We start from the raw sequence: 19479 nt of genomic DNA, 5'->3' as shown, positions 1-19479 counted from the left end.
ACTGTGCAAGGAAGAGAGAGGCACACTTTAATTCACATTTGCCCCAGGGCTGCGTCCTTTCACACAGAGATAAGGTCAGCGTGGGTGGGAGGCACAGCTGGGAACGGGGCCTGACCCCATGGTAGGTGACTGACGGGGGCAGAATGGGTGCCTCCTTCTGGCCACTCCACTCGAGCTCTGAGCCTTGACCTTCCCTGGGGGAAACCAGACGGACCAAGGAGCCAGGGTAGGGCCCAGAGCCATCTTCCACCTTGATGGAGGTCCGCTGGAATTCCTAGGCACACAGCCCAGTTAGGTGTGTCCGCTCTGGCCCCTCAGGTCTGCCCTCTGTGTCCAGGAGGCTGTGCCCTTCACAGGGCGGTGCAGGTCCCCATCAGAAAGCCCTTCTCTGGTGCCCTCACGGGGGCCCGTACAAGTCAGCCAAGCGGGAGAAGCGGGGGCCCCATTCCCGGAGGCAGCTGTAGTCCTGGTCCTCATCGTCCAGGCTGGACAGGATGGAGCTCAGTGTCCCCGCCAAGGAGCCGTCCCCCTCGTAGTCATAGATGAGAGCCGTGTCATAGGGCGGGACGCTGGGGTCACAGTCTGCGGCCTCCAAACCCTGTGGAGAGGCCCGGGTCTCAGGACCAGCACATGCCGGCTTGGTGACCTCCGCCACCGGGTGGGGCGAGGCCTGGAACCGGGAAGGGGAGGGGGCAGAGGAGGCCTAAGTGGAGGCCGAGGGTACTCGGAGCAGCTCTGAGCCCCGCGCTGCCCCTGCCCCAGATGGTAGTTAGAGGCAAGGCTTCCTCTGGGCCTTTCTCTTTCCTTAGTCTGTAGCCACCACCTCCCTGTCCCACTCCAGAGCGATGCCTCAGGCTTCGGAGGAGGGTGTACGGGGCGCCCCTGGGGCACCTACGTCGTTGATGAAGTCAGCGATGTCTGCGGGGCTGGTGGGCAGCGCACAGGTCACCTGGGGGCGCGCTCGGCCGAACGGGGCGTCTCTGCGCAGCGGCGGCCGTCCCAAGGGGGCGCCGAAGGCCGCCAGTTCTGCTGGGTGGCGCAGCTGGTCTATGTCGTAGGCGTCCTGAGGGCGGATGGAGCGCGTTCCGGTCAGCCGCTCTCGTCGCGGGTCGGGAGGATGCAGGCCAGCTGGGGCCCTTGGCCCTACCCGCAGCACTTGTAAGCCGCCCCGGCCCCCTCACCTGGTCCTCCTCCCCGCCCCCCTGCTCGTCGTAGTTAAGGATGTTGTCCCGGAGGTCGTCCTGCAGTCCATGCAGAAGCCTCTTGTCCCAGGACTGCTGCCGGAACCGCGCCAGGAGGGCCACCAGCAGGGCGAGCACTGGGTGGGGGTCGGGGCGGAGGTCGGGGTCGGGTGGGGGTGGAGCGCGAGGGTGGAGGGCGGGGCCGGAGGGTGGGTGGGGCTGCCAGGAGGCGGGGCTAGAGGGCGGGTGGGGCTGCCAAGAGGCTGGGGTCCAAGGGCAAGGGCCTGCGGGCGCCGGCACTCACAGAGCAGCAGGATGACGCTGGCCAGCATGATGACCAGGGCACCTAGGCTAATGCCCGCGCCACCCGCCCGCAGTGCCGCGGCTCCCGGCAGGCAGGCGCCGTCCTGGCCGCAGCGGCACACGGTCACGTTCAGGGGCTGCTCGCGCTGCTGGGGCGGCTGTCCGGAGTCCTGGAGCAGCAGGCTGAGGCGGTGCAGCCCCTCCGGGACCCGGAGCCTCGGTCGCAGGCGCGCGTGGCTTACTGCGGAGGGAGCTTGCGGTCAAGCAGGGGCCGGGGGCGGCCGTACCCCCTCCCGTGTCTGTGCCCTGGGCAGCAGCCGACTGGGCGGCGCTCCTGGCATGCTAGGCCTCGGTTTCCCCATCCGTCCTCTGCGTCTGATAACCAATCCCTGCCGGGCCTGAGGGTGCACCAGCGGGAACCTCCCCCAGGCTCTGAACCCCAGGGGTGTGTGGGGGGGGCTCACCATTAACCTGGCTGAGGCTCCAGTTCCGGGCCAGCTCTGGGACCCTGGGGCTCAACTGGAAGTGGAAGGGAGCCCCGTGGGGGGGCAGGTCCTCATCTGTGGCCCCCAAGAGAAGGCCGGAACCCCGGTCTGGTGTGCTGCACAGGCTGCCCCACGGCGGGGACAGCTCAGGGGCGTGGTCGTTGACCTCCAGGATCTCAATGGACAGGGTCCCAGTGGCCGTGCTGGGTGGGGAGGCTGCAGGCGGGAGAGGCCTAGTGGGCCTTTGGCCCCTGCGGAGCCCCCACCCACCCTGTAAGTCTGCTGAGTGGAGCACCTGGCTCTCGGCCCTTGGGCAGCAGCAGGGGCCTCAGCTTGGATTAGGGAGCCCAGGAACCAGGCTGGGCTCCCCACTCACCATCATCTCGGGCCAGGATGATGGCCCTGTACCAGCCATCTTTGAGGAAGGGGGATGAGGGGCTGAGCACTCGCTGGGTCTGGACCCGGCCGGTGGCCCCGTCCACCTGCAGCCAGTCCTCGGGGTCATAGTCCTTGGAGTAGCTGTTGGCAAGGAGGGGAGGAGGGTGCAGAAAGAGCCTGAGCAGGACTCCCAGAGGTGCGTGGTCATGTGTAGATGGGAGCACACTCACACACACACTTACACACTCTCACACACACACATGCCCCCTTTAAGGATAGTCCTCCCACAGCCTTAAGCTGGTGTTTTCCGACTAAATCAACAGACGAAGAAACAGAGGCTTGGGGAGGGCAGGGGAGCTGCCCAGGGCCCCATGGCCACAGGTGACACCAAGACACAGTGGTGGGCACAGTGGAGACAGACACAGACAAACAAGGCCAGGGCAGGGGGTGAAATCCAACACAGTGACAGCCAGTCCCAGGGAGCAAGGGCTCCCTGGCATGGACAGGGCCAGATGCCCAGAGGCGGCCAACACAGGCTGGCTGTGTAGGTGTGTGCCATCTGGAGCCCAGCCCTGCCTACAGGACGAGGTCGTGTGAACAAGCACACAGGCCCTTGAGAGCCCCTAAGCCCTCAGTGACCATGCAGAGAAGCCCTCCACCCTCTGACTGGGTCTCTCATGGGAAGAGAATCCTCAGGACACAGGGCTGCCTACCCTTAGCTGTGCTCCTACCCTGGCTGGGAGGCAGAGGGGCGGGCCCTTACCTGAGCCTCTGCAGCTGTTGTGTGTCAGGGTCCCGGGCAGAGAAGGTGGCCACAGGTGTTCCTGGGGCGGCCCCCTCAGCTAAGCTGGTCCGCAGAGGGTTCTCCTGGAACACAGGCGCCTCATTGACATCCCACACCTGCACGCTGACCCTGGCCTGGCCCCGCTCGGCCCTGGGGGCAGCTGCCTGCAGGGGGGCCTCATTCTGCACGGCCACTTTGAGGTCATACCGCTCCCGACTCTCATAATCCAGGGGCTGTAGGGGGAAGAAAGGTGGCAGCCCGTCAGGAATCTGGACCCCACATTCAGGGCACCCATGCTGGCGAGGCCTCTCCTGGGCTGTCCTCGGAGCGCCTTCTTTCCTTCTTCTTTGTAGCTTTGGAAAGATAAAAACTATGCAGAGAGAATAACAGGAAAATACTTTGGACACTCAAATGCCTCTGTCAGGTGTTGTGAGGTCCATTTCCATCCCCTGGCCAGGCTTCCTCCTCAGTGACTCAAGCAGTGATCTGGGTCTTATTGCTAAGAAGGTATCTGATGGATGTGGTTGAACGGACCTGTACGACCAGCAATGATCCTGGAGAACCTGGGTGGGTCTCATGTGTGGGTAAATCTCTGAGAGCAAACCTGAGGTTTCTCCTGGGAAAGCAGGATCCTGCCTCTGACACAGCCTCAGCTCCTGACTCTGCAGCTTCTCACAGCCCTGCAGACTCTGGACTCATCAGCTGCCCTCACAACAAACTGGGTGGCCAGCTCTAGTCAGTCTCTTACAAGAAAGGTCTTCTTATATCGATAGCTACATCTGTGTCTCTCTGCAGATGTGTGTAGGAACATGTTTGTAGGCATGGGTGTGTATGTGGATGTGTGCACACATATCTCCTGCCGGTTTTGTCTCTGGTTGGCTGACACATGAGGTCTGTACTTGTGCACATTGATCACTTGCATTAAGAGGCAAAATACCAGAAATAACACATGGGCTTGGGGGCTGCCCACTCCTTCCAGCGCCGGTCCTCTGTGGTCAGCGTGGCCCCAGCCCACAGTCCGTGTTCCCGGTCCCCTCGGCTCCCTTCTTAGGGTGCACAGAGGGTCCAAACAGGCTTCCAGAGTGTGAGGAGAGGCTCCCTCCTCAGCTCACCTTCACCACGGACAGCACACCCTCGTTGGTCCTGGGGTCAGTGCGGATGGTGAACTGCCCGTCAGGGTCACCCTCCAGGATGGTGAACCGGGCTGCCCAGTTGGGGGAGCCGGGCAGGTCCCGGTCCTCCACCTCAAGCCGTCCCACGTCCACACCGCTGACAGCCTCTGCAGCCTCCATGAAGAACTGTGGGAACCCAGCCCCATTATTCACTGGCAGGCAGGGGTGGGTAATGGTCCCCTGGGGCCTCACCCTCCTGCTACCTACATTCGGGGAGTCCAGGACCCAGGGAGCCCCCTCCAGGCTCAGCCATGCCCCGGGTGCGTCTTACCCGGGGGGCAGGGCTGCCCCCACTCCCACCCAGGAGGAACTGGGGACACATCCTAACCCAGGGTCTCAGTGGCTTCCCTCCAGGGCCCTCCAGCTCCTGATATGCTCACAGGCCCCATGCTGGCCTCTAGCCGGGGGTCCTGCACAACCCACTCAGGGTGCCTCCTCTGAGCACCCAGCCTCCCCGTCCTCCGACAAACAGGATGGGGGGAGGGCAGCCCCGGGCAACAGCAGGTAGAGGTGGCACCTGATCCCCAGTGAACTCAGGGGCGTTGTCATTGATGTCCTCCAGCGTGATGATGGCTGAGGCGGTGGCGGTAAGGCCATCTCCAGACATGTCCGCCACCTGCAAAGTCAGATTGTACACGGCGACCACCTGGGGGCACAGTGACAGAGGGTCAGGAGACCTAGGTGGAGCGCAGGGCAAGGCTGGTTGGCCACCTTAGGGCCTGGGGGAAGGGCAGGCATACTCCAGGAGGCTCCAGCTCCTGTCCTGCTCCCAAGTTCTGGAGCAAAACAGACTGCCTGTCCTCTCAGGGTTGGACGGCACCACTGCTGACCCCAGACTCTGCCCCAGCCTGTGAGTAGGCAAGAGGTCAGCTGCCAAATTGGATAAATGCTTGGAGGGCATGTGCTGCATATGGGGGGTTGGTCTCTGCCCCGGAGAGACAGGAGCAATGGCCAAGAGGGGACAGAGATCAGCTAACATAGTGACTGGCCCTGGGGAAATCAAGGAGGATTTCCTGGAGGTGCCAAAGCCACACAGAAGCCAGGCAGTGAGCGGCTGCAGGGGCCCCACAGAGAATAAATAGGCACTGTGGAGCCCAAGAGGTGAGGGGCTCCTTTGATGGACCTAACCCAGGCTGGGGAGCCCAACTGCTTTGCAGGCAGTGGGGTGAGGGAGATTTTTGAACAGAAACAAGCTGAGGGCCCCTCACGCTGTCTCTGAATCCAACGGCACAGCCACCCACGGGGCAGGTCTGCGGGAGCCCAGGGCAACCGGGAGTGTCTGGACCGCCCTGTCCAGCTGTCGAGGCACAGCCAGGTGGCCTCACCTCGCGGTCCAGGCCCACTTGCACCGTGCGGATCTCCCCCGTGAGCGGGTCGATGCTGAAGAGCTGGGGGCCGCCTTGCTCCAGGATGGAGTACCGCAGCGCTGCATTGTCTGTCTCCGGATCATCCGCATCTGTGGCTTCAGCCCTGGTCACGTAGGTGCCTGTGAAGGGCAGGGATGTGCAGGGGTGATGCCCAGGGGTGCCAGCCTCCAGCTCCAGGGTGCGTCGCCTGCTCCCCTGTGGCATGCAACTGTGCCAGTTCCAGGCTCTCAGTCAGCCTGTGCACACACAAACGTCCCAGCATCCTGGCTTGTGCTGCTTGTGGGGGAGGAGGCGGGTGTCCAGTGCACACAGCTGACAGCTGTCTCCCATAGGACCCCAAGATAGACCAGGCGAGCTCACTGGGAACCAGCCCCTGGGGAGGTAGCTGGTGCACCCGCCACTGATCAGGCCCTGACCTCAGCCCCACCTTCAGAGTGAAGCAGTACCCAGGCTGTATCTGCACTCTGGGGCAAACATGGCCCCACATCTCGGGAGACAGGGGCACGTGGGCCCCCCAGGCACTCGGCACCTGTGTCCACCTGCGTTCCCAATCTCAGGAGAGGGGGGGTCTGCTAGGCCCTGGAGACATCTCAGCATCTGTGCCCACCTTGCTTTTCCTCTGCAGTGATTCAGGCCTGACCCCCCCAGCCCAGCTCAGGTGTATTAAGTGAGCCCAGTGAGGCGGGCTGGCCTTGGGCCATCTGGGGAGCTGCCCCGCAACCTGTGACTGGGCTCACCGCAGACCCTCCTGGGCCCTGTCGGGTCATCTGAGAGTCACGCTGGTGTCTGATGAGCAGAAATGACCCAACCACTGGCCTAGCCTTAGAGGTGGGGGGCTACCAACCTGGTAACTCCTGGCACAATGTTGGACCCCAGGCTGAAGCCAAAAAGAATGCTTAGAACAGGCACTGGGGTGCAAGTGAGTGCTTCCTAAAGCACCTGCCATGCTCTCTACGACCGAGCAAGTGAGCAAACTTGCAAAAGGAGCCCAGCTTCTCACCATCAGAGAAGGGGACCCAGAAGGGATCCCGCAGAGCTGGACTGGAAGTGGAAGTGCCGGAGAGGACTCGTGACTTGTGATGAAGGTAGAAACACGTACAAACATGGCTGTGAGTGAGCACACACATATGCACAAACACACATCCAAGCACGCACACTCTGGACTCTATATACATGAGCAGCTCTGGCTGCTGAAAGGGCCTGGGCTGCTTTGATGAGTTTCTGATCAGCGAAGCTTTCAGCTTCAAAAGAATGATGCAAAGAATTATAACTCATTGAATGAAGTGAGGCTCCATAAAGGCATACTGATACATAAAAACAAAATACATATGAGACAGGCTGGGACCTGGGACCCAGGGCTGCAGTGCTTGCATCTGGACAGACTTCTCCTCAATCAACAAATACAAAAAACTATAAGGGACTGAAAATAGCTGCATGCCTGTGTGTATGTGCAGTGGGTCAAATTACGGACAAGATTAAAAAAAGGCCAAAAAACCCCCAACTACCACTTCTGAAAAGCAAAAACGGGGTTGGAAGCAAAAGCAGGGTACTGCACATGCCCCCTGCACTCAACACCCAATAAGGGGTGGGCAAACCATTTAAGCCACAACCTCCCGCCTGGTCCCTGAACCCTGGATACCCCTCCCCTCACCCCATATAAGGAACAAGCTTGCCCCAACTTGGGGAGTGAGCAAGGAAACCTGTTTCTTGTATTTGCCCCCCTCCTGTGGCTGCAGGAGCCTCAGTAAAGCCTTGCCTGAATTTCTTGCCTGGCCTTTGAATAACTTCTATTGATTAAGGAGGCCAAGCACCTTGGTGGGTGACACATAAACACATACATTCATAAAGGGAGGACTGAAAGTTCTATTACGTAATAGAAAGCCAAGTGATGACAAAGAGGAAAAGATGGACTAGAACCCCGTCACTTCCCAACCATCAGGACAGTTAACTCCTGGCAGGCAGGAGCCTCAGGGACACCAAAGCTGCTGCGCCAGCATGAGGGGACACCTGCGAAAGGATCTCCATGAAGAGAGAAGTACAATCACAGCAGAGACGCCTGGCAGACACCCTCCTAACTACGGGCCAAAGTCGGGCATCTCTGGGAACAGGACCTGTGTGCCTCCTGAGGGGGTCCAGCCACACAGCCTCATTCAGAGACAAGGTTCACAGCGACTATACATGCCTCAGGATGTCAGTGTTGTGACCAATGAGGCGAGAGACTTTTCACAATGAAAACTACAAAACGTCGGTGAGAGAAGTTGGAGAAAACATAAATAAATGGACACACAGTCCATGAGCATGGGTTGGAAGACTTGCTGCCAAGTTGTCAGTACCACCCAGAGTGACCTACAGATTCAATGTAAGCCCTCTCAAAATCCCAAGGATGTTTTCTTGACATTAAAAAAAAAATCATTCTAAAGTTCCTGTCTAATCTCAAAGGACCCTGAGCAGCCAAAACAATTTTGAAAAAAGAACAAAGTTAAGAGGACATACTTCTTGATTTCAAAGCTTTCTCCACAGGTACAGTAATCCGTGCACATCTGCCCTCAAGACAGACACACAGACCAGCGGAACAGAACTGAGACCCCAAGAATAAGCCTCACCCCCCCAGGCAGGTGAGTCTACACAGGACGCCAGGACCGTTCAACAGGGAGCAGGCCGTGTCCCAGCAAATGGTGCTGTGAAAGCTGAACATCCCCCTGCAGAAGGATGGAGCTGGACCTGGAATTACTTAACACCACATACAAAAAACAACTCAAAGTGGATCAAGTCTAAATGTACAACCCCAAACTATAAAACTCCTAGAAGAAAACACAGGGCAAAAGCTTTACAACGCTGGATTTAGTGATGATTTCTTGTTTACAACAACAAAGGCCCAGGCAACAGCAACAAAAACAGACAAACTGGACTTCATGATGCATCAGAAATGCATCGAAAGACACCATCGACAGAGCAAGAAGACAACCCATGGGATCTACAGAACATTTTCAAATCATCTATCTGTTAAGGGATAAGGGATCTGATATCCAGGATATGTAGAGAACCCATAAAACTCAACCACACAAAAAAACAAACAACTCTGTTCAAAAATGGGCAAAAGACTGAACAGTCCTTTCTCCAAGGAAGATGTACAAATGGTCAATAAACACATGAACAAATGCTCGACATGACAAGTCACTGGGGAAAAGCAAAGGAGAACCACATGATATATCCCCTCACACCAGCCACACAACCAGGGATTGAACTTGGGGCCCCTGCTTTGTTAGCAGCCTCACAGGATGGCTGCTAACAACACAACCACAAAACAGAAAACAGCAGGTGCTGGTGAGGATGTGCAGAACCTGGGACCCTCCTACACTGCTGGTGGGAATGAAAAATGGTGCAGCCATGATGGAGATGGAAGATCCTCAAAAAGTTAAAAATAGAACTGCTACATGATCTAGAAATCCCACCTGGGTACGTACCCAAAGGAATTGAAAGCAGGGTCTCAAAGACATATTTGCACACCCATGTCCAGTACGGCACTACTCACAACAGCTAAAAAGTGAAAGCAACCCAAGTGTCCACTGAAGAATAAGCAGATCAGCAAAATGTGGTGCAAACATCCAGCGAGTATTATTCAGGCTTGAAAAGGAAGGTAAGCCTGACCCGGGCACCACACTGAGGAACCTTGAGGATGTGACACTCAGTGAAATGGGCCAGAAACGGACGGACAAATGCTGTGTGATTTCACCCATACACAGCCAAATCATGCAGGAAAAAGTAGCCAGTAGGTGCCAGGGGCTGAAGAGGGGAAATGGAGAGCTAGTATTTAATAGAGACAGAGTTTTGGTTTGGGAAAATGAGAAAATTCTATGGTGGTGGTAGTTGCACAGCGATGTGAATGGACTTAAAGCCACTTAGAAATGGTTATGAGGGTAAATTTTCTTACATGCATTTTGCTACAATAAAAGTTTGCAAAATAAAAGGCAGCGTTGTGAAGACTAGTGGCCCAGGAACTGTCCCCAACAAGGACGCATGAGCAGGTGGGGGTGTCAGTCTTGCCCCACAAGCAGAACAAGGGGGAATCCTCAAGATCACCCCTGTGTGAGCATGTCAGATGATGGGACACAGGCGACCTGATGTTCTGGGGGTCCAGGGTGTGAGTGGTCCCCAGGGAGGTGTACACACGGGGGCTCCCCTGGTACAGTAGGAGGAGTCCCCCGTGGAAGCAGGAAGAGGGGCCAAGGTCGTCGCAGCCACTGGTGCCCGCGCGGGGGGCTGTGCCCTTCCCCACCACCCACTGAGGCTGTAGGCGAGATGTTACTGTCAGTGTCGCCCTCCTGATGATGGTGACACTAAGTCACTGGAGTGTGTGCTCTGAAGGCCTCGTGTTGTAACCAGGTCCAGACAGGAAGGATGGGAAACAAGGAAACAGTGGTTGAGGCAAACATGTGCACCTCTCTGAAGCCTGTAGAGGGATTTGGGGCCACTTTCCCAAAACTATGGAACCATGTCAGAAGGAGAAATTAGAAGTAAAAAAAAAAAAATTATTGTCATTTTAAGTCTTGAAAAGCGCAAAATGGGATGAAATAAACACATGTGGGGAATTCTCTGGTGGTCCAGTGGCTAAGACTCTCGGCTCACAAAGCAGGGGCCCCAGGTTCAATCCCTGGTTGGGGAACTAGATTCCATATGCCACCAGTAAGAGTTCAGTGCAGAAACTGAAGACCCTGTATGCTTCAACTAAGACCCGGCACAGTCAGATTAAACACACACACGCATGTGACAAAGGAGGGGCATGCCTCGGTGGTGACCCTGAGCCTTCCCACCTCTGCAGCACGACTGCCTGGGGATCAGACTGGAGCCCCTGGGACCAGGGTGGGAGGGGCAGGGGTAGACTGCTGTCTGCAATGTCTATCTTCCTTGGAACAGACTCAGGCCAGCGAGTCCATCCTGTGAGGACTCATGAGGGATAGAGGGTGGGGGGTTCCGCAATCAAAGTGTAGAATTAATAAGCAGTAAAGGCAGTGCCAATAATGAGCAGGGGGTCTCCTCTTGGGCCTGAGACTGTTTTGGAAGGAACAGAGGTGCTGGTTGCACAACACTGTGAATGTGGTAAACGCCACTGAATGTTCACTTCCAAATGTGTACTCTTACATTATGTGAATTCACCTCTATTTAGAAGGGAAGTGGGGAAGAGGAAGGAGGGGTGGGGGGGAGACAAGGGCAGGAGGCAGAAGCGGGAGGGGAGTGCAACAGAAACCACCAGAGGTTTGCCATCCAGGATCTGCCACCTCTGCATTTTGGAAGACTGGGGCATTGAAATTTATACTGCAACAGGAAGTGACTTGAGTCGACCCATGGAAATTCCCTCCATCCTGGAGACTCTCTGAAGGACCTCTCAAGTTCTCGCTGACGGGAAATCCTGGACTTCTGACCCACCAGTGCCCATGGCAAAGCCCCCTCCCCCACTGGGACCCCACCCGGCTCACCTGGGACAGCACCCTCCAGCACCCGGCCAGTGAACACCTCCTGCCTGAAGACAGGCCGGTTGTCGTTCTGGTCCACAACCACGATCTCCAGGTCCGTGGGCTCTTCCAGGGTGGCCCCCCCCAGGTCCAGAGCAAAGGCCCTGAGCTAGTGAAGCAGACAGCAAGGGCTGGCACTGTGGCCCCCAATTTCCAGTAGCTCCCACGAGGGCGACAGGGACAGTGAGAGCCGATTTTGCTTCCCGCAGCAAACAGGTGAGAAGCGGCCCGCGGCCCGCGGCCCGCGGCCCGGCGGTGCTGGGCAAGCGGTATATCCCCACCAGGGGGCGCCTGCGTCCTCTCAGCAGGCCGGCCGGCCACCAAGCCTGCCCACTCTCCGGGAAGTCAGAGCCTAGTGTTAAGTGTGGCTGGAGCGCTTCCTAAGTGGTCCTGGTCTCGGAGCCCTTTTTCTGTAAACGGTTTGGGCTGCTTTTGAAGTTTCCTCTCCCCACGTGAAATTTTAAATTAAGCCACCTCCTGTCCCTTTGGAGGATGGGCTTGATACAACTTCCAGGGAAATCCGCTCTCTGACTCAGTGTAAGGGAACCAGCCTCTCAAAGTCTGGCGACGGTTCGGGGCACATGAAAACAAAGTCTGAAGCTCCCTCCCTGGGCCAGGCTGGAGGGCTGATCCTCAGTTTATAGGAGACTCAGGTGAGTTCCAGGTTCCCCTCTTCCACGCCTGGCTCACCCAGTCCTGACTCCCCTCCCCACGCCCTTCCTCTCAGGCTCCACAATCCCAAGACCTCCAAGGGGCAGGTCTCATGCCACCCACCCCACCCTGACGGTCACTATGGGGCAGCTGCGTCGTGGGTGGCCTATTCTGTGGGATACCCCCACAGCGTCCCGTCCCCGCCACATTTAGCAAGCCGAGGGGAGAATCCTCCACACCTGGGAAAGCTGACGCTCACCCTGCTGCCGGCTGCCCAGTCCTCCCAGGCAGGACGCAGACCTCAGCCTGCTCACGCGCATCTGTCCAATGGGCGAGCGACCCTGAACACCTGCCTCTGTGGGAACGGGTCCCAAACCCTGCCCGCTGCCCCCAACTAAGGACGCTAGTCTCGCAGGCGGAGGTGTGGGCGGGGCCCCTGCGGGAATGGTGCAGGAATGGGCGGGGCGGGGCGGGGCGGGGCGGGGCGGGGCGGGGCCCACCCTGAAGCGGTCGGTCTTCTCCCGGTCCAGCATCGCGTTCAGGGACACCTTCCCCGTGAACTTGTCAATGGAGAAGACGCCTCGCGGCTCCTCGTCCACACCGGGCCCCTGGATGCTGTAGATGACGCTACCCAGCTGCTGCTTGTCCGACTTGATCTGCAGGCCAGGAAATGGGCTGGGGAGTTGCCCCCAGGGCAGGGGGTCTCTCCCCTAGTTCTCCGCCCCTCCCCCAGCTGGGACGAAGTCGCTCGGCCTGTGGCCCCAGGGTTTCCCCTTCCTAAAGCACACGCCCTCAGGGCCCCCCTCCACTTGGCCCCTCACCTGCACCAGGGCGAAAGGGAGGCGCTTGTGGTTCTCGGACACGCTGATGGGAGGGATGACCCAGGCTCTCCGCACGCGACCCAGTGTGGGTGCCCGGCGCCAGGGGTACAGGGTGCGGGGCCGCCTCAGCCTGGGGACCCCCGCTGAGGGAAATAAGCTCTGCAACGAAGGAGAACGGCCATCACCGGCACAGCAGTGCCCAGGGCTCCCCATCCAGGGCCCGACATCCCCTCCCTGAATACCAGGCCCTCCCTCATGTGGCCAGGGGAGGCTATGGTGCAAGGACCTGGGTGGCATGGGGAGCTCAGGAGGACAGAAGGTGGCCTGGCTCCCAGGATCCTGGGGAGGCAGGGGGTGGGGGAGGTGGGTTGTTCAGAAAAGACAGCTGGGCCAAGCTGGGCAGCCCTCCCACGCCTCCCCCTACGTTGTGGGTAAATAGTGCCGATAACGGGGTGGAGGGGCAGGAGGAGATCAGCCTCCCTGCACATGGCTGATCTGCCAGAGGTGACTGTGGAGCTCCTGGCTGGGGACATGGGGGTGACACACGGCCATCCCAAGCCTCACCACTGTTTGAGTTCTTGAGGGTTGATCGAGATTGACCAGGCCAATGCTTCTGTCCTAAGAGGCGGGGGCACCCATCCCACACCCAGGGCAGCTGTGCACACCGCAGGCCTCCTCTGCCAGACTGGGGAGGGTGCAGGGTCCCCCCCTGCACAGGCCTCTTCCTCCAGGAATAAGGCCAGGGGAGGCAGGACAGCGTGTGGGGCTACTGTGTAAGGCTGCCATGCTTCCCCAAGTCTACCCAACAGGCAGAAGTGGGCACATCACCCACCTCCCAGGCCCTGCCTGGCTGCCACCTACTGAGCTCTGGGCTCAGAACCGCGCCAGTAAGGGGCCTGGTGGGAGACAGAGCACCTGCCAAAATGCTCCCAGACCCACCATGAGCTCACCCCACTGCCACACTCAGACAAGGAAGCTGAGGCCCAGAGAAGGAACCCGGTTGGGGGTTGAGGCAGAGCTGACAGCAGCCCCAGCTAACACCCAGGGCTTCCTGAGGCCTGGTTGAAGCATGCAGTTTCTGTGTCGGCTCCTTGATCAAGCAGCGGCTGGTCTGAGCCTGGGCTCAGGCACTGTGGCCAGCTGAGCATAGAGGTATTAGGGGTCCTCCACACCCCCCGAGTGGTGAGTGGGGCTGAGGCTGGTGCAGTCTTGGGGGACACAGAGCCTGGCTGGACTTGGATGAGGGCTGTCAGGGCCTGAGGCGGGGCTTGGTGGGGGCACTGCTGGGACCCAGCTTGGCGTGGCTATAGAAGAATGTGAGCAATGTGCCATTCATGGCTGTTATGAGCCCCTCAACTGGGCTGGTGGCTTCAGGAAGGAGGGCGAGGTGACTGGTGAGTGTGGTGTCTCGGGGTGGGGGCTGAGAGGGAGGAGAAGCCCCTCAGCCAGGAGGCTGCTGTTCTGGGCAACCTCTGGCCCGTGCCCTGCTCCCCAGCACAGCCTCCCTGTTCTGCCTAGCTGGGTCCTCGCACACTTTGCTTACAGAACCACAGTGACACCCGGACTAAGACCAACCTCCCCAGGGGCCCCGAGCCACCTCCATACTTCTGAGTTCCCGGTCCTGCCCTCTCACCTGAAATGCCAGGAGCCTACGGTCCAGAAAGTAGCAAACTTGGTTAGGAGAGAGGACCAGCCATTTCACCAGGCCCCCAAACTCCCCGCGGCCTGACAGATGGCCGCGAAGCTTCCAGGCTCCCTGGCTGCTGGCCTCTCACCAAGCACAAGCCAGTGTGGCACTGCCACCAGGCAAGGACCTGCTGGCCTTTGTCACAGGCTCGGGGGACGGCATCTGTTTCCTGGGCATCTCAAGGCAGCAGCTCCTTTGCTCCCCCACCCCACTCTTCCTGCCCTTCTCGATGGCCCTCAGGGAGCAGCAGAGCCGGGAGCCCCAGCACCACCAATGCTGGAACCTCTGTCAAGAGAGTTTCTGAGCTGCCCAGTGACACAGAGGCCCTGCCTTGACCTCAGCGTGGTGGAGGGCTGGGCTGGGCAGGTGTGGGGGACAGTCAGCAGGTGCTTCTTGACCTCAGGCTCTTGGAGGGACCCTGAGGGACACACTTTGCCCTGTCCACACCTGCACTGGCCCTTACCCCCCTGCAGCCCCCCATCGAGCCTCTGGCTGACCCCTCCCCACCCCCAGCTTTGGCGACACCCCATGACGCCCACCAACTTGGCATAGGGCAAGTGGCCTGGGTGGGCTGTGGGATTCCCGGCCACCAGACTCTCCCCAGCCCAAGGTCATAAGGTCAGCAGAAGCTATGGAGCCTTGGCAGGGGCCCCTTACCCAGATGAGAGGCTGCAAGGGGTGGGGGCCTGGGCTGGCCTGCAGCCCATTTCCCACTCTGGGAATGTGTCTCAGTCCTTTGTTCTCCCAACACCCCCTTTTCAGAGACAATGGTGGTCAGTGAAGGCCTGGGAGCTGCCTAGGAATCACAAAACATCAGGGCCGGGACGAAGCCACGTGGACAGAACTGTGGACATTGATTGGAAGAAGCTCATAAAAGCCCCTGTGCCACACAGAAGCAATGGGTGTCAGGGACCCCCTTCCCCCAGTGGGGTCCTGCAGCTCCCCAAGGGTTACCCTCAGCCCCACCCTTAACCAAGAGCTGAAGACAACACCTGGAACTCCTAGAGATGCCGGGCCCCCTGCCCTGCTGTTGGGCCCCCAATCCCAAGGCTTCTGAGTAAAAGAGCTCCCCGCCACATTTGGAGTTCGTGGAGCCCAGCCGTATGGTGAGCACCCCACAAACCGGCAACAAGGGCAAGAACGGCCTTGCCCACCCCAGACCAGGCAAGGGCTGGAGTGGATGACACTGTCCAGCTGCGGGCTACCAAGGGCCAGGCCCCGAGGCCGAAACCTCCTTGTGGGGCCTTTCTGGCTCAGGACCGCTCATCCCCTGGGACCTGTGGGGTGCCTTCTCCACCTGGCCCCCACAGTGCAGCTGGGCTACTTCAGCTTGACTTGTCATCAGAACCAACCAGGATTGGTAAACAATACGGACAGATTCCACCAGTTCACCCCAGACCTACTGAGCTGGGAATCCAGGCAGGCACAGGGCTGAGAGGTGGGACTGGGAGACCCGGACTGGGCTCCACCCCCCCTCTCAGAGGGTCTGGTGTGGGGTGGCGTTGGGGTCCCTGGTGGATCCATCCCTACCATCGACTGTACAGAAGGAAAAAAGTGCCAGAGCCCCAGAGGGGCGGCCAGCTGCCCTTGACCTCCGCTGGGGTCCATCCTGCCCAGGGGCCTGGAGGCAGCCCGCAGAGCTCTTTGCTGTCTTCACCAACCCTCGGGTTCAGAACAAAGAATTACAAGGCAGGCTGTCTCCCAGCGGCCCAGGGAAAAGAGTTGGACACTCTTCCGTGCTGGGTAGAGACCCTGGTGACCAGAGACAGCAGGGAGAGCCTGCTTCAGCTCCTGGCCCCGTGGCCTCCGGGGCCCCTATGAGTGGTGAGCAGGGGATCCCCATGCGTCTTGGCTGACAGAAGGGTGTTTTCAATCTCCCTGCCTGGTGCAATCAGAGGCCGCTGCGGACAGGGGAAGGGGTTCTGGGGCTCTGCTGAGTCACGTGGCCTCTGGGAGGAAACCTCAGCCATGCTCCCGGGGGCTCTGCAAACTCTGAAGACCCCCTAGCAAAAGGAAAGTCCTGGAACAGGGCAGCCCCCACAGCAGACACACGGTCTCCTCCAGAGCAGGCCAGGGGATCAGCCCCACATCAGCGTGACAGTAAGCAGGGCTGCAGGGAGGGAAGCCGAGGTGCCGCCCTCGCACGGTGGGCGGGACAGCAGGGAGCATGGTGCTTGCCCTAGTGGGGGTGGGGGGAACAGCTGTCCTCTGCCTCACCATCCTGTCCCTCCGCTGAGGCCTGCAACAGCTGGAGGGGGGCTCAAGGGAGAACCACAGGGCCTCTGGGCCAGGCGGACAGCTGGCTCCATTCCTGGCATGCCTGATGCCTGCCAGGCCATCCAGGAACGGGGTGGCCTGGATTCCAGCCGAGGAGGTTGGGGGAAGGGGCTCAGGCCTGGGAAGCTTGCGGGGGAAACCAGACTGGAAACGTTTTGCCCACAATGTACCTCGGCCTCTCCCTGGCCCAGGCAAACCGCACCCACATGACCCAAGGCTCCAGGCCTCCCCCGGGTCCCTAGAATTTGAGGAACCCAGGCTCGGAAGTAATGTTGGAGGGGTGTCCCCACACACAAGTGCAAGGTCTATCATGCAGCTCACCGGAGCTGGGGGCCCCTTCCAGCAGTGTGTGGGTCGGCTCCGAACTATCTGCTCCCTTTCCCCAGGTGGGGCAGGGTCCTGGGGTGGGGTCCCAGTATGGACCCAGCTACTGGGGACACTATGGGCACAGGGGAGGGACTGACAGAGGCTGGCTCTGAAAAGACACACGCGAAGCCCCCTGGCTGAGATTTCAGGAGACATAGGCAGGGGGGAGGTGAGCCTCCTTCAAGCCCACCAAGCTGGCACTGGGCCTACACAGAGTCTGGTCAACAGCCCCTACCCCAGGGGCCCACCCCAGACAGCCCTGCTCAGGGCCTCTCAGAGGGGAAGGAAGGTGTATCCAGGAAGTGGCCACAGGACCCCTGTGGCTGGACAGGAAAGGACAAAAGTCTTAAAGCTGAACTGGGTTGGGGAGGGCTGGTCCAGGGGACACTCCCCTTGTTTGGGTGCTGATCCGAGCTGGGCTGAGTGCAGGAACATGAGCGGCCAGGCCCACTGACTGGTCCACCCCCCCACTCCCGCCCCCCAGAATCCTTGCAGTCCCAGCTGTCTGGGAGGGGGTGCATTCTGTACTAGCCCTGGGGGAGGGGAGAGGAATCTGAGCTCTCCTCCCCTCGTCTGGGACCTGGTCAGGGAATGATACCCTTAGTCTTAAAGGAGTGGGTCTCTGGGAACCAGGGGCTGGAACGCTGTTTCTGGAGTGAGTGGAGCCTTCTGGAGCATGTGGGGCATCTGGGCCTGGCTTGGGAGGAGCAGAGAGCCCATTGCACCCAATGAGCTCCTAGCAGGGGGTTGAGGGGCACAGGTCATGGGCATCTGGGCTGTGCTGGGCAGAGGGTGACCATGGCCTCTCTGAGCTAGCTAGACACAACAGTGGGGAGTGGTGAGCATGGTCTACAGGGGGTGGGGGTGTCAGTGAAAGGGCCCAAAGGCAGGTGTGGAGGTGGCTGGAGCTGGGGGCTGGAGGCCTGAGGGGCTGGAGGCCAGGCGCTGGAGGGTCCAGATGACAGGCACTTAGCTGCCAGGGGCTGAAACCCAAGCTGGCACAACAGAACTGTGGGAGGGTCTGTGGGGATGAGAGGGGATGCCCTGGTGGGTGTGAAAGTGTAACAACAAGCAACGGGTCCTAAGCGTGGATCATCGCCCTCCTGATCATCACCTGTCCAGTCTAACAGGCCTGAGGCCGTCCCCTCCGGCCTCACCAGTGGCGCTGGCTCACACACTGTACTCCTGGGCCCAGCCCAGTGCCTTCCCAGCAGCTAAGGGGTGTGAGGATGTGGTCATATCTAGGGGTGCCCATGTGCAGAGTGGGGGCTCTGTGCTTCCCCCCCGCCTGCTGGCTCCCAGGCTGCAGAGACCTCAGGGTGTGGGGGTTAGGGGGCTGGCAGGAAGTGTGGAGGCAGCGGCTATGTGTGCTGGGACCTGTCTCTACTGGGCATGGGGCTCCCCAGGGAGAATGGGTTTCTGGAGGGCAGAGCTGCCCCTCCCCACCGGACACAAGGGGACCTTGGGCTCCATCCAACGAGGCGGGTCAGCGGCCAACTCATGGGGGGTCGACGTGCCTGGAACCTGGCCTCCAGGCTTTCCCAGCCAGGGGTGCTCCTGCTGCCCCCTCTCCCCATGCACCCCATAAGACTGAATACCCCAAGACCCTAGGGCTGAGGCCAGCACCTCCAGCGTGAGGGCGGCCTTCTGGGTCCTCTCTCCTGGCAGTCCCTGAACTTGGCTCCCCGGCCTGTCCACTGGGGGCAATTACACTACTCTCCCCCAAGGGCACAGAGCCCGCTGGACAGGGCTGCCCCACCCAGAACCCACCCAGGGCCCCTCAGCTCACAGCCGCCCACGGGAGCCCAGAGCCAGCGGTCCCGGAGACCGGAGGCCGGGCTGCCCAACTCTGAGACGCGGCGCTTAGCACAGGGGCCAGCAATCCCCGCGCGGCCCCCGGCCTTACCTGGGCCAGCAGCCCGAGGGCGAGGAGGAGCGCGGCGTCCATGGGCCGGTAGCAGGCGGTGGGCAGAGTGTCGGGCGGCGGGAGTGGCGCCTTCTGCTGGGACAGGACCCGGGTGAGTGACAGCACAAGTGTACGGGCAAGGGAGTGACAGCACGTGTGCGGGGGCAGGAGGGGCGGGGCCTGGGCGGGGCCTGCGGCTGAGTGACAGCACGTGTCCAGGGCGGAGCCGAAAGCTGGGCTCCGGGTCAGGTGGGGGAGAGGAGGCCTGTCAGAAAGGCTGCGAACATTCTCCCTCATACTGGGCACTTTCGTGCTCCTGCCTCAGGGCCTTTGCACTGGCCATGTCTTTACCCGGACTGCCGTCAGGCTCCAGTCCCAAGGCAAGGCGCTTGCCACCTTGAGGGCTCGATCACTTTTGCGGTGTTCATTTAGTGTTCGTGCTGTGGGTGGAGCTCCTCAGGGCGGGTTGACCCTTGCTGCCCTCTAGGGATAGCATACAGGAAAGAGAGCCCAGCCCTGCCTGCTCCCTCCTTTCTTTCCTCGTCGGTCGGAAACTGCTGGGTGGTAGGGGCAGGCTGTCTCTCCCCTCCC

General features: G+C 60.0%; 1 protein-coding gene across 2 annotated transcripts; it reads right to left on the bottom strand.

Annotated features, from left to right (window-relative positions):
- Positions 1-4: 4 nt before the first annotated feature.
- On the bottom strand, positions 5-19253 carry CDH15 (cadherin 15). 2 transcript variants are annotated; one of them, XM_061387026.1, is made up of 14 exons: positions 18889-19253; positions 12653-12811; positions 12332-12487; positions 11145-11289; positions 5629-5789; positions 4821-4949; positions 4244-4429; positions 3111-3214; positions 2346-2488; positions 1949-2185; positions 1486-1725; positions 1182-1318; positions 896-1063; positions 5-598 (listed from the first exon to the last, which is right to left on the bottom strand). In XM_061387026.1, exons 1-14 carry the CDS (start codon positions 19183-19185, stop codon positions 398-400), a joined length of 2463 nt encoding a protein of 820 aa, XP_061243010.1. In that variant the 5' UTR covers positions 19186-19253; the 3' UTR covers positions 5-397. The 2 variants fall into 2 exon arrangements, with proteins under 2 accessions (XP_061243010.1, XP_061243009.1); XM_061387025.1 differs by having other exon boundaries at positions 3111-3364; positions 18889-19249.
- Between the last annotated feature and the right edge of the window lie 226 nt (positions 19254-19479).

The sequence above is a fragment of the Bos javanicus genome, chromosome 18 (assembly GCF_032452875.1).
Source record: "Bos javanicus breed banteng chromosome 18, ARS-OSU_banteng_1.0, whole genome shotgun sequence".
Lineage (NCBI taxonomy): Eukaryota > Metazoa > Chordata > Mammalia > Artiodactyla > Bovidae > Bos > Bos javanicus.
This window is presented reverse-complemented; position numbering and strand designations above follow the sequence as displayed.